The following is a 14909-nucleotide window of genomic DNA, read 5'->3' on the forward strand; positions in this document are numbered from 1 at the left end:
ACCAAGAAACCTGCATTTTTAATAGCTTCCCAAGTCACTGTAAAGTCACTGATCTAGAAAACTGAACCTCTAAAGAAACCTCAAAAGATCCTTTCTAAGGACACTGAATCTAGAAGACAGTTCTGGAAATGTTTTCCACTCTATTTGTATTCTACTAATTAATATATCTCACACATGAATATTCTGGGTCATTCACCAAATATATTAAATAAGCAAGTCAGATTTATCCATGTGTTCATATGCTTATTATGTCCTGATAGAATGAGAAGAAAATAACCATATGAAAACTGATTCTGTGAATCATCTTCTGGTTTGACCAGAGCAGATTAGAATAACCAGAATATTCTCTTGGAGCCTCTAAATTACTTATAACACCTGCCAATCACCTTTAATTCTTGTATACTTATATCTCTACTATTTGGAGAAGGAAATTCACCCACACTTTTGGTTGGAAAGAGCACGTTGGTGGGTGAAAACCACTCGAAACCTGTGTAAGGAAATTTAAAATTTTCAACTATGAAAATATCCAGCATTTTGAGTTCACAAACATGTCAAAACCTGTGAACCTGGTAATGTTATGTAAAGTCTCTGGGTTTCAAATTCACTTTTCCTCACCATGATGCTCTTCATATGCTCTCAAGTTGTTCTCAACATAGGTTTCCTGGATCCATAGAGTTCTCCAACATCTTACGGAAGGGACAGTCTGTGGGCCATTTCCAGACTGTTAAAATAACCAAAATAAACCATACATTTACTTACTTGTCATTAAAACACCGTACAGGCCAACATTTTCAAGTGCCTGCTTTAGGGATCAGTTACACAAACTGAGGGTGGTTATTTGAGAAATCTTTCTAGTTTTCATTCATTCCTACAATCTTATGAAGGAAAAGGCAAGCTGTTACGGTACGATGTGTATTAGGTGCTGTGGAAGCCCCTCGGTGGTCTCTCAGGATGTGTGCAGAGGAGCTGTCATGAGAGACTGTATAGAACCTAATGGCTAAACTGCATGGTGATGGACACGTAGAATTGGCTGGGGGAAGAAGCTGGGGAAGAAGCTGAGAGTATAACATATGCCAAGACTCGGAGAGACAGACAGCAAACACCGTGCGTCCTGAGAACGGCAAATGACTTAAGTAGAGCTGAAGGTTTCGATCTGCTTGGAGTTGGAGGGTCAAAGTGGGGAAGAAGGCTCAAGGTGATAGCTGAGACTGGAGAGGCAAGCACTGGTAAAGACCAAGTTGTGGAGGGCCGCCGTGTGAGGCTGAGATGATGCTGATGACAGCAGACAGCTCCAGAGGAGCTGCAAGTGAAGACTGCGTTCACATTTTGTAAGGAAAAATCACAGCCCCAACAGAGAGACAACAGAGAGAATCAACTGGAGAAGAGGCGAGACTGGAGCAGAGAGGCTAGTCAGGAGCTGCTGCCAAAATCACAAGAGCAGTGTTGATGATCTGAACTAAGGGAGTGCCGTTGGGAGTGGAAGATGAGATAAAAATCTTTTATTAAGGTAAAAATCGCCAGTGATAAGAACACTTGTCCTTGAGGTGCAGTTGGCTTTAGGTGGTGAGGAGAAGGTGGAATAAGGATGAGTCCTGAAAATATCTGAAAACACTTGATCATGATTAGCGTTGGATCCCAGGGTCACTGATGAAGGCATGGCTGTGCTTCACCACCTGCATGAGGGGAAGTGCTTATGCAGTCACCTGAGTCTGAATTTGAATCCAGGTTGAGATAGCATATTGAAAAGCAGAGACATTACTTTGCCAACAAAGGTCCGTCTAGTCAAGGCTATGGTTTTTCCAGTGGTCAGGTATGGATGTGAGTTGGACTGTGAAGAAAGCTGAGCACCGAAGAATTGATGCTTTTGAACTGTAGTATTGGAGAAGACTCTTGAGAGTCCCTTGGACTGCAAGGAGATCCAACCAGTCCATTCTGAAGGAGATCGGCCCTGGGTGTTCATTGGAAGGACTGATGCTAAAGCTGAAACTCCAATACTTTGGCCACCTCATGAGAAGAGTTGACTCATTGGAAAAGACTCTGATGCTGGGAGGGATTGGGGGCAGGAGGAGAAGGGGACGACAGAGGATGGGATGGCTGGATGGCATCACTGACTCGATGGATGTGAATCTGAGTGAACTCTGGGAGTTGGTGATGGACGGGGAGGCCTGGCATGCTGCGATTCATGGGGTCGCACAAAGCTGGACACGACTGAACGACTGAACTGAACTGAATGCCCCACCTTACCCCCCCCCCACCCCAGGCACTATAATCTGGGACACAGTGCTAATCTCACTATGCCTAATGTCCTCCTCTATAAGGTGGTTCAAATGAATCCTTCCCACCTTTTAGACTCTGTAGGAGAAGGAGACAGGAATCTGATGGTTACCCCCAATATCTTCCATCTTAAAATCTTCATCATCTTAATAGCAGGATCATCATTTTTATTCCAAGCTCCCAGATCCTCCTCAATTTCATGCAAAGTCAGGGACAGTCAATAAGAGTTGAGTTTTGTTTTTTTGTTTTGTTTTGTTTTGTGTAGCATCCTGGCACTGCTAAAAGTCTACAGGAAGAAAGAATATCTTTCTCATGCACCGTTTAGAATCTGCTGGAAATGTCAGCAGAGGTCCAGTCATCTCAGCCATCTTCCTCCTTGTTCTGGGTATCATCCGCCCTCTCCATTTCACCTCCTGTAAAGCCATCAGACCAGCACATGCATGACCTTCCCCAGAGGTTTGCTATGTGGATAATATATGATCCTGCATAAAAGCGCTTTATAACCCCAAAGGCTTCGCTGTTCTTATTACTACTGGTTTGGATGTCATATCACTGATCCCACACCATTCTGTCTCTCCCCGTTTCAACTCTATCACACACACACATATACACAGAGTTTCACAGAAACACAGCCATCAGGCCACACTGTAGGTGAGAGCCTGGTGCTGGAATCACTGTGGAGGAGGATTTGTCGCCTTCAGAGTAACTGACACACGAGAGGCCCCCACTGTCGCAGCAGTGGATGACTTCAGCTCCGGGCCCCGCAGTGTCCCTAAATGGGAGGAAACGTGTGCATGTAATAAAACAAGAATAGTGGAACAAGGAACCCGACACTCGGTGAAGAGCTCCTGTGATTCTTCCATGAGGGCACAAATCATATTAAGAGGCTTCCATCTTTGGGAAGCAGGACCAGGGACTTCCTGTTCAGCTTAGTTCAGTCACTCAGTCACATCCAACTCTTTGCGACCCCATGGACTGCAGCACACCAGGCTTCCCTGTCCATCACCAACTCCCAGAGCTTGCTCAAACTCATGTCCATTGAGTCAGTGATTGCCATCCAACCATCTCATCCTCTGTTGTCCCCTTCTCCTCCTACCTTCAGTCTTTCCCAGCATCAGGGTCTTTTCCAATGAGTCGGTTCTTTACATCAGGTGGACAAAATATTGGAACTTCAGCTTAAGCATCAATCCTTTCAATGAATATTTCCCTTAGGATGGACTGGTTTGATCTCCTTGCAGTCCAGGGGACTCTCAAGAGTCTTCTCCAACACCACAGTTCAAAAGCATCAATTTTTCAGCACTCAGCTTTCTTATGGTCCAACTCTCATATCCATACATGACTACTGGAAAAACCATAGCTTTGACTAGACAGATCTTTGTCAGCAAAGTAATGTCTCTGCTTTGTAATATGCTGTCTAGGTTGATCGTAGCTTTTCTTCCAAGGAGCAAGCATCTTTTAATTTCATGGCTGCAGTCACCATCTGCAGTGATTGTGGAACCCAAGAAAATAAAGGCTCTCACTGTTCCCATGGTTTCCCCAGGGATTTCCTGAGATAAGGTTAGTAGGGAGGAGACCCTGACCTGAGTCTGGGGCATGGGGAGTCCCCAGGACATTTCCATGTGTAGGCAGTTGTGAGCAGGAGAGTTGCTGCTTGCGAGTTCCTCAGCCTGCAGGTCCTGTCTCCTCCTGCCCACTCTCCTTACATCCCCCGAGAGGGACAGAAGGAGGGAGTCAGACTCTCAGTCCACCCTGCTGTCTAGCAAAGATGAGGCACAGGAGGGATGCTGAGATGGCGCTGCTGTTCTGGACACAACTAAAACCCTGATGCTGGGAAAGATTGAAGATGAAAGGAGAAGGGGGCAGTAGAGGACCGATGGTTAGATAGCATCACCAAGTCAATGGACATGCGTTTGAGCAAGCTCCAGGAGATAGTGAAGGACAGGGAAGCCTGGCGTCTACAGTCCATGGGGTTACAAAGAGTCGGACACAACTGAGTGACTGAACAGCAACAAAAGAAAAACTGTAACATGTTTCTTCTATAATATCTTTCTTCCATTCCCAATTCTGGTACAGGAAATATATGTCAAGATTTGGCTTAAAGGGGCCAGCGGTGGGGAACTCTAGGCCCTCAAGGAAAAGGAAATACTCAGTAGCTTCATTCGGGTCACATCCTGGAAATGTATTTGATTTGAGCCCCAACCATGCAGCGCTGTTCTACAATCTAGGACACGAATGTATTAGCACTTGGACTCAGGCTTGAATTGCAAATTTGATTTTTGTTGTTTATATTTAAAAAGTTATACAGGATGCTTGGAAAACGTTAGGCTATTGCAAGCTAGAGAACAAAAATATATCATTGTACCTATATGTATTTAGAGATTCAGAAACTAAGTTGCAATTGTTTCAGTGGGTATCACTGCATTTTTTAAAAAAACTTTTAAATCACATATTTAAGATAATAATAGCTAAGGCTTAGTGGGTGCTTACAGGATACCAGGCATGAAACTAAGTGCTTTCCATTTTATTTCATTTAAGTTCATCCTTACAGTTAACTGTATGATCTAGGTATTATTGACCCATTTTGCAGATGAAGAAACCAAAGTTTAGGAGAGTTTAAGTTTTCCAGGATTCATTCATTTGACGTGTATTTATTGAGTATGTACTATGAGCCACTGGGGGTCCAGCAGTGGGAAGAAGCAGAAAAACCCCTACCTTCGCATAAGTCTCAGTTTTGTTAATTATGTATGTATGGCTGCGCTGGGTCTGCATTGCGCACAGGCCTTCTCTGGTTGCAGTGCGGTCTGCTCTTCCTTGCAGTGCACAGGCTTCTCATTGCAGTGGCTTCTCTCGTTGTGACTTGCAAGCTCCAGAGCACGGGCTCAGCAGTTGTGGTCGTGGACTTAGTTGCCTCTCAGCATGCGGGGTCTTCCCAGGCCAGGGATCATACCTGTGCCCCCTGCATTGGTGGGTGGATTCTTAACCACTGGACCACCAGGAAGTCCCTCTAACTCATTTTCTAATGGAGGGCATCCTGTGTGTGCTTAGTCGCTCAGTTCTGTCCTAATATTTGTGACCCCACGGATGGTAGCTTGCCAGGCTCCTCTGTCCACAGGGCTTTTCCAGGCAAGACTACTGGAGTGGGTTGCCATGCCCTCTTCCAGGGGATCTTCCCAACCCAGGGATAGAACCCAGTCTCCGCACTGCAGGCTGATTCTTTACCATCTTAGCCACCAGGGATGCTCAGAGGGCAATCATAGCTAATATTTACTGAGTACCAGATAATATTTATACATATTAACTCCTAGAGGGGGTTCTAGGGATTGAAGCTAGACATTCTGATTCCAAGGCTAACAAGGCTGTTTCTATGTTTTTGCCATGTTCTGCCTCACCCACCGCCCCCCTCCCGGCCGCCCTTGTCAGGCCTGCTCTGCTGGTAAGAGGTGAGCCTTGGGGTTCCCAGCCAGACTTGTCTGTCTCCATGGTCTCAGTCGCCACTATTCCCAGAGGAATAAATAAAGCATTTGTCTCCATTTCTCCATCCTGCCCTGTCCATTTCATGGCCTAGAACAGAATCCTGGATCTGTACCTTTAAAAATAAAGTCAGGTTCATTGTTAAGTTGCTGTTGTTTTTTAGTCCCTAAGTTGTGTCCAAGTCTTTGTGACCCCATGAACTGTTATCCCACCGGCTCCTCTGTCCATGGGATTTTCCAAGCAAGAATACTGGACTGGGTTACTATTTCTTTCTCCAAGTTATCTTCCCAACCCAGGGATTGAACCTGCTCTCCTCCATTGGCAGATGGCTCCTTTACCACTGAGCCACCTGGGAAGCCCTCATCTTTAAGACAAGTGCTTACTTTTTTAAGGTTAACATCCCTTCAAGAAGTGCTGAGGGCCCAAGTTTTACTTTAAATTCTGCACCTGTCATTTCTGACCTTGCCGCTATGTGTTGGAGCTACATTCAAGTGTCTGCCATACCTAAGAGCAGAACCATCGTTTCCCGGTTTGTTCAATAAATAGCTTCGTTTTCTCGAAGTTTCTGCCTTGTACAACAGATGAAGTCAGTATCTTCTTTGAAGTCAGATTCCAGTGTGTCTTAGTTATGGCCTGATTTCAAGCAATTCAGGAGTGTCTACCAAGCAACTACAGAATGTTTGGTGGTGTGATTCAAAAAGGAAAGTGTTGGAGCAAAGGTTAGACTGGATTTTTAAAGGCCTCTTCTGTTTCCTTTTAAAATGGAATTCTCTACTTATGAGATGATAGCAATAAAGTGGCACTTCTTAGAACCCCTCATGGCATCTCCAGGTTGGTTTTATTACATGTGTGCCTCCCTGTGCGTGTGTGGGGCCAGAGGGAAGACTGTCCCTCTCTTGCCTCAATCCTGGGATGCTCTGCCACAAATTGGAGAGGGCCCGGGTCAGGGCTGCTCTGCTTCCCACTCCCTCCCCAGGTCTCTCTGCCTTGTGCCTTCAACTCTGCACAGTTACTAGAGCCTCCTCCTAACCCAACCGTGACTTCCTTTTGTCATCATGCAGCAGGTGTTTCCCCATGATCTCCTCTGTGTCAGCCTCCTTCACTAGAGCCCTGAGGACAGGCCCTTTCTGGCAAAAAGAAAAGGGACAGACAGGTGAATTAGGTTTATACTTACTAAATCCACAGTTAGCAAGACTTTTCTTAACTGGACTTTGCAGATAAGTCCAGTTAAACAGACACAGCACTCTCCAGGGTTAGATATCCCGTTACCAGGAATGTAGAAGTTCAAAGTCAAGCATTCCTTCACATCAGTGGGGTTGCCTCCTGCTCGGATCCAAACTCACCTCCTTCAGCACCTGTGAATTAGACAATAGAATCATTCATCTTTGCTGTCACCTGTTAACCACTGCTATGAACCTGAACTGAACACTATCTGCAACCCCACAAATGCATAGTAAGCAAGTCAGCCGTAGCCCTGACCTTCTTGGAGCTTGCTAAATAGACACTTAAGCAATTGTCCCAGTGTACAGTGAAACCTATGATGGGGAAGGAGAGGTTGCTTGGAAAAACTTATTCCAGAATTTCCAACCCAGTACAGGTGGATGAAAAGAGGTACCTATTGTAATTGGGGTGGGGTGGGGATGTGAGAGATTTCCTGGAGGAAGTAAAATCTAAGATTCAACCAGGAAGATGAGTAGCCATTACCAGGGAAGGGGAGAGAGGGGGGAGGAGTGTTTTCCAAGAGAAGAAAACAACAGGTACAGCGCCCTGGAGGCAAAAGGAAGCTTAAGACCAAACAACAAAGAATGCCATCATTTAGGGGAACAAAAGAATACAAAAGAGAACAAGCAGATGGAAAGAAAGAAGAAGTCCAGGAAAGTGTGATCATGCCTGCTTTTAGAACAGAGCAGGCTACTATGTCATGAGATGCTGGCAGGTCAAGTACAATAAGAACCAAAAAGAAGTTTTGGGTTATGTTAACCATTAATCTTCATTTCTGTGCTAATCAGTAAATGTGTTAAAAGCCATATTCTTCAAGGATTTGCAGTGTGCTTTGTAGTATTGTTAATTCCTTTATGTTCTCAATTAAGCTGTGACAAAAATTTAAGATAGGTATCAACACCTTTCTTGAGTATGGCACATTTTGGCCCCAGTCTCACATGTAGCATTCATTTGAAAAATATTCCTAGATGATTCTTCCCAGTAAGACAAGCGTTGATTGCCTGCTTCTTTCTTTTGTTCCACCCTTCAATATTTGGTTTGCTTACTATCTCTTAGTCCTGTGAACTCTGCTTTTGGATAAAAGCTCTTTGCAAAGAATTTGAATCGAAGGCTGGGCAGTTTCGAAATTAGGTATATAACATCTTTCTGATATGTTCTAAATAACTAAACAATTCGTTCATAGCGATGCATACCACCATGCTTGAAGAGTCAGTTGTGACTTGGACATTTAGTCATTCTCTTTCCTGTTTCTTTTGCAGCTCCAAGAGACTGTGAAAAGGAAGTTGGAAGGAGCCCGATCACCACTTAATGGAGACCAGCAGAATGGGGCTTGCGATGGAAGCTTTTCTCCAACTAGCAAGCGGATACGAAAGGACATTCCCACGGGGATGGAAGCCATCAACAATTTACCCAACAACATGCCACTGCCTTCAGCTTCTCCGCTTCACCAACTTGACCTGAAGCCTTCTTTGCCTTTGCAGAATAGTGGGACTCACACTCCTGGGCTTCTGGAAGACCTGAGTAAGAATGGGAGACTCCCAGAACTTAAACTTCCTGTGAACGGTTGCAGTGACCTGGAGGACAGCTTCACCATCTTGCAGAGCAAAGATCTCAAACAGGAACCTCTCGACGACCCTACTTGCATAGACACATCAGAAACCTCTCTTTCCAATCAGAACAAGCTGTTCTCGGACATTAACCTGAACGATCAGGAGTGGCAGGAGTTAATAGATGAACTGGCCAACACCGTTCCTGAAGACGACATACAGGACCTGTTCAATGAAGACTTTGAAGAGAAGAAGGAGCCTGAATTCTCGCAACCGGCCACAGAGACCCCGCTGTCCCAGGAGAGCGCCAGCGTGAAGAGCGACCCGTCTCACTCTCCCTTCGCGCACGTCTCTCTGGGCTCCCCCCAGGCCAGGCCTTCTTCTTCGGGTCCTCCCTTCTCCACCGTCTCCACGGCCACCAACTTACCTTCTGTGGCCACCACTCCCGTGGCGCCCAACCCTGCCAGCTCCCCAGCGAACTGTGCGGTCCCGTCCCCTCAAACTCCGAACCCAGCTCACACGCCGGGCCAGGCTCCGTCTCGGCCCGGAAATGGTTATCTCCTTAATCCTGCAGCCGTGCCGGTGGCCGCTGCGGGCTCGGGCCCCGGGGCCGTGCCCGGCTCTGACCTGTCCCCCGCCGAGCAGCTCAAGCAGATGGCCGCGCAGCAGCAGCAAAGGGCCAAACTCATGCAGCAGAAGCAGCAGCAGCACTCAAATCAGACTTCCAGTTGGTCTCCCTTAGGGCCTCCATCCAGTCCCTACGGAGCAGCTTTCCCGGCAGAAAAACCAAATAGCCCCATGATGTACCCCCAAGCCTTTAACAACCAAAATCCTATAGTGCCTCCCATGGCCAACAACCTGCAGAAGACGACAATGAATAACTACCTCCCTCAGAATCACCTGAATATGATCAATCAGCAGCCAAATAACATGGGTACAAACTCCTTAAACAAACAGCACAATATTCTGACTTATGGCAACACTAAGCCTCTGACCCACTTTAATGCCGACTTGAGTCAGAGGATGACGCCCCCGATGGCCAATCCCAACAAAACCCCCCTCACGCCCTACATCCAGCAGCAGCCCCCGCAGCCGCAGCCCCCGCAGCAGCCCCCACCTCAGCTCCAGGCCCCCCGGGCACACCTGAGTGAGGACCAGAAGCGCGTGCTCCTCATCAAGCAGAAGGGAGTGATGAGTCAGCCCATGGCTTACCCGGCGCTGCCAGCCCACGGTCAGGTAAGTGTGAGAGCGAGGCACTTGGAGATGCTTTCGGGGTGCGTTTCAGACTGTCGACATGCGATGCTCTCCTTGCTTCTGCCATAAGGGGGTTAATTACCTTCAGACATCCTTCCTACACATCCTCGTGTTGTTACTAGGTTTGTTGAGGGTTTTTCTTCTCTTCTTTCTAAGACATGGGACAAGGTGGCAGAGCATACTTTCCTGTGTTTGAATGCCTGGGGATCAAACTTCTTTTATTCTGGCCGGCAGATAAGAAACCAAAAATGGCGTGAAATGCTCACTGGGTGGGCAGCTGTAGAGGTCATGTGACACAGCGTGTTGCTTCTCCTGTAGCTTCTCTCCCAGGTCATGTGTGGTCCAAGACTGGGGAGGCGGGAAGGTCGGAGCCTTTCGGGATCTCTACAGCCGTCTTATGAGGTCCCGAACAAGCTCAGCCTGTCTTCCCTGTATTATGAATTATGGAAATTTGGGTTCTGGATAGTCAAAGGTGGGAGCATTTTCTGTGTTTTCAAAGTGAAGTGGAGGATAGTTTTTTGTAGGACTGTGCAGTGTATCAATACTTGTTGCTATACAAACGCATTGAGCAGCTGTTTCCATCTTGTGACTGAGAGTGTACTAAAACCATCTCCGATTCGTCAGCTATCGTTCAGGAGAGTTTGATGATGACGGTCTGTTAGTGCTGTGTCCAAGTCTGCTCTTTCCTGCTGTCTTTCTTCATGGTATCATGGTTTTCAGGTGTAGGGATCCATGGTAAGAGTGAGTGGCAACCACTGGGGAGTGAATGAATACTCGTTGACAAGCATCAGCTCCCTCCTCACCCTGATCAATGTGGCCAGCAGCCAACACTCCTTTAATTTAACACTTTATCTGCCTCAAAGGGGAGAGGAAGTGGGAAAAAGCACTGTCCTACTGACCTTACCCCTACGTGGGTGACTTCATAAGCCATCATTTTATTGCCAGTTGATGTGAATTGTGGAGGCACAGTTCTGTGCTCTGGTCCTCTCTGGATACCCACGCTTGATGGCAGTTGGAGATTTTGCAGAAAAGTCTTTGCTTTAGGGGCCCTCGTGTGCAAACAGGTCTTAACTAGCGCTTGGATACGCATCCACAGTGGGATGCTTTAGAAACACCAGGAATTAAGGCGGGCAGATCTTGCATCACTGGGCGCTGTTTGTGTCTGCCTCTCCTGGTATGTCCCACCCCACCCCCACCCCACCTCCCCAAGCTTGATGGAGACTGCAGGGCTGAGGGTGGTGCTGGCCTGCAGAGACAGGCCTGAGCTCTGTGGCTTGATGCTTGTCCTTCACAGCACTTCCAATCCAAAGCCCCACAGTGGTTTCTTGTCTGCACATGCCAACCAGCGCTAAAGAAATTCTGTCTGGAGAAATAAAAATGTAGCTTGGTTGACATAAACCGCCATCAGTGGCTGGTGAAAAACATCATTGAAATGGGAACTTTTTTGTTTTGTCCTGGTTTCATTAAAACTATACTATTGGAAAATGCAGCATTTGATACATTTTAGTGTTACGTTCTGCAGCGTGCAGAAGTATAGGCGATACACACAGGTGTTTGCTGTAGTTCAGAGGTTTATGAGATGGTCGGCTGTCAGCGTGGTCATCCGCTGCTGCTGCTGCTAAGTCGCTTCAATCATGTCTGACTCTGTGCGACCCCATAGACGGCAGCCCACCAGGCTCCCTCGTCCCTGGGATTCTCCAGGCAAGAACACGGGAGTGGGTTGCCATTTCCTTCTCCAATGCATGAAAGTGAAAAGTGAAAGGGAAGTCGCTCAGTGGTGTCCGACTCTTAGCGACCCCGTGGACTGCAGCCCCCCAGGCTCCTCCGCCCATGGGAGTTTCCAGGCAAGAGCACTGGAGTGGGTGCCATCGCCTTCTCCATGGTCATCCGCTGCTGATGACAAATACAAATGGTGCTTCTCCCTCCACGTTGTTGTTGTTTTTCTCCTTCCTCCAAGCCAGACCAAAGGTGATTAATGCCAGTTCTGCACACGTGTGGGTACAATATGACCCAACCTCCCTTCCCACCCTTACTTAATTTCTTTTGAAATTTGCTAGCTTGGGATGAAGCTCCTGTCTTTGCTGGAACATGAATCTTAAAGGTGCTATTTCAGGTCCTTACGCTTGCCTAGCTGTGAGTAACTGAAGCCTTGGACCACAGAGGTCATGTTTAGAAAGGACTCTGTCAAGTGATGAAGGAAACAAAAGTGATGGTTTTCTGGATTAAATCTGTGGGTTTCCCTCTCCTTCCATCTCATGAGGTACTTTTAGGATGGACAGAATCTTCCTCATTAAAATAATCATTTCTTAACCTCATAAAGAACCATCAAGCAAAATGATGCTTTTTAATGAAATATTAACTCACCACTGAAACAAACTTCAACATACATATATAAACACGGGAATATCTTTCTGCAAACATACCATTTATTTCATGCTTTTATCTGATTGTGGAGAAGTATTGACACAGCTCTCAGAGTAGTTAATTACACTCTATGAGAGTACTCTGCACAAATATGAGCATGAATTACAGGTAAGATATAAAGTATAGTTATACATAGGTGTAGTTCAAATTTGTTTTCTGCTGTTGCTAGTGAAAATTCATTTTATTCTTTGTTGGCCACAAGGACCGCGATGAACACTTAGTTTTAATGAATAACTTGAGCACCAAAGCCAATAACAAGATAATTTTCTTGTACAGATGTTTACTTATTTGGGACATTAGCAGCAAATGCCATTTCTCTCAGGAACAAATAGAAATCCACTTTGTTCCTGAAGGTTTCAAGAAGGAGGGAACCAAAAATTGAGAAAAAGAAAAAATAATTTATTCCAAAATTTTGAATATGTTTTACCTGATAGCTCCAGTTCTCAGAATTTTCGTATTATTCCTTGCAATTCAAAAATTGAGTAACGATTTGTATACAAAGGTTATGCTCTTGGTGTTACTTGGGATTGTGAAAATTAGGACCATAATAAACATTTTGGAAAAATAAATAACGTACCTGAAAGTCATGCTATTAATGAATGATTAGTCATATGGGAATGCTCATAGTACAAGTGAAATAAGCAGATCAGATTACAGTTTGTATGTCACAATCCTAATTGTGTTTTAATATGTATAGAAAATTACTGAATAACTGAAACGTTAAGAATGGTATTTCTCATTGGTAAAATTATGAGCACTTATTGTTTTCCTCTTTATACTTTACTCAGTTTTTTAAAATGTTCCATCATACGTGTATATACGTATATATTCTATCATTAGGGAAAAAAATTTTTTTAAGGAAAGAAAATACTCTATATTTTAAAAGTTTACACTTTACTTATTCAAAGAATGCTTATCCAATTTGCCAGTAGAACTGAGATGATATCATTACTTTCTGTTCATTTATATATATGAGTTGTGAATCCCTGCTTATAGAGGTAGTTCAGAATCCTTCTCCCCACCCTTCACTCTCTTTTCCTTTCTCTCTTCACATCCCCTTTCACTCCTTAAAGTCTTAATTCATCGGCTAAAACAGTGACAATGAGAGTATTAATAAAATTTCCACCAGTATAATCCTTCAACTCTGTAAGTTGTGCCCCTGCGTTATTTCTTTGATCATCTCTCCCTTCCTTTTTCTCCTTTTCCAAACTTCTCTTCATCAAAACTTCCGTTTTGCTTTCAAATTTTTAAAATATGCGTTTCTATGATGGAATAACCAGAACTTACTGTGGTCATGGCTAGTTATCTTTTCCTGATCTAGTTTTTCAGGATCTCTCATCATGCTCTCTCTCTCTTTTTTTTTTTTGCTAGTTTTTGCATAGCACCTAACACTATGTCTTAAACATAGGGATGTTTCATAAGTTATTTGATGGCAATGATCAATGTTTGGGCCAAAAATATATTTACAGTTGATGATTGGCTCCAACGGGGAGAGTGTTAGCACAGATAACACAGAGCTGCTATTGAGATCCAACAGAAAACCTGGAAAGGCAAGTCAAAAAAGAATCCTTGGCTAGGAGGTGGTTATCTTGAACCTCTGGAACAACAAGAGATTGCTAGGACAGCAAACTCTGTCTCCGTGTGTGACAAGCAGAAAAACAACAGAGTAAAAGCAAAAAGCTTACTTCTGGCGGAAGTCAAAGCAAAAGCCAGTGACTACTTGGCTGGTCTAGGAGGGGGACAGGGATACCCAGAGCCCCAGAATAATTCTTACAGGGGAGAGCGGAAAGTGACTAATTTTCAAAGTGGGATGTTAATTTTTAGTCATTGCAATTAAAGGACTAGATGAATCATAGGCACTTGGCTACTGTATTCTTCATATGTGTGTTTTCTGTGCGTGGCTGTGTCTATCATAATGAGTCCATATATGAGTATATTTTACAGAATGTTTTCCCTTTTCAATGTGATTTTACTGAAATCTATTGGGCCTCTTGTGAGGTATATTGTTAATATAAGCTTTGTAGCCATCAAATCTGCACACAAGGAACAGAGCTCTGATATTCACAGACATCATGGAAGTCTCTTTGAAGATACATTTTTTCTTAACTTCAAAAACTTGATACCCCTTTGTTTAGTTTCTGTAAATATATGTATTGTTGATTTTTCCCAAATGATGCATGACCTAGTTCAGAAAGTCAAGCATACTCTAAGGCTTAGGATAAGAAAGAGCAGTCCCTTGTATTACCCCTCCATTCTAATTTCTGCTTCCCAAAGGTGGTTGCTTCAACTCATTCAGTTATTTTCTCTTATTTTTCTCCATAAACTGCTATTCCTTAGCATTTCAGTTATTCGACTCAATACAAGGATTTAATTCAGCTGCACGATCTCCTCACAAACAACCCCCGCCTCATATTGTCTCTCTTTGTCTCTTCCCATACTCTCAGTAGAACTAGATAGATCACAAATTATGACTTTGAAAATATTCTATATTTACATGACTGATTTTTGCATAGTGCCTCAGAGTTTAGCTATGCAGTGTACTTTGGTTATATTTCCTTTCTTATGTAACTTTTTGTTTTCCCTGGAATTTATAACAGTCTCTGTTTTCAATTGGTATTATTTCTGCTTCCTGGGCTTCTCTGGTGGCTCAGATGATAAAGAATCTGCCTGCAACGCAGGAGACAGGGGTTTGATCCCTGGGTCTGGAACATCACCTGG

General features: G+C 44.6%; 1 protein-coding gene across 2 annotated transcripts in view; it reads left to right on the forward strand.

Moving 5' to 3' along the window:
- The window catches only part of MAML3 (mastermind like transcriptional coactivator 3), a 451017-nt gene that overhangs the window by 260526 nt on the left and 175582 nt on the right, over nt 1–14909 (forward strand). For both annotated transcript variants that reach the window (XM_069557059.1, XM_069557060.1), the window contains exon 2: nt 8226–9749. In XM_069557059.1, coding sequence (XP_069413160.1) covers nt 8226–9749 — 1524 coding nt within the window. The remainder of the gene's footprint in view (nt 1–8225; nt 9750–14909) is intronic.

The sequence above is a fragment of the Ovis canadensis genome, chromosome 17 (genome assembly GCF_042477335.2).
Source record: "Ovis canadensis isolate MfBH-ARS-UI-01 breed Bighorn chromosome 17, ARS-UI_OviCan_v2, whole genome shotgun sequence".
In the NCBI taxonomy this organism is placed as follows: Eukaryota; Metazoa; Chordata; class Mammalia; order Artiodactyla; family Bovidae; genus Ovis; species Ovis canadensis.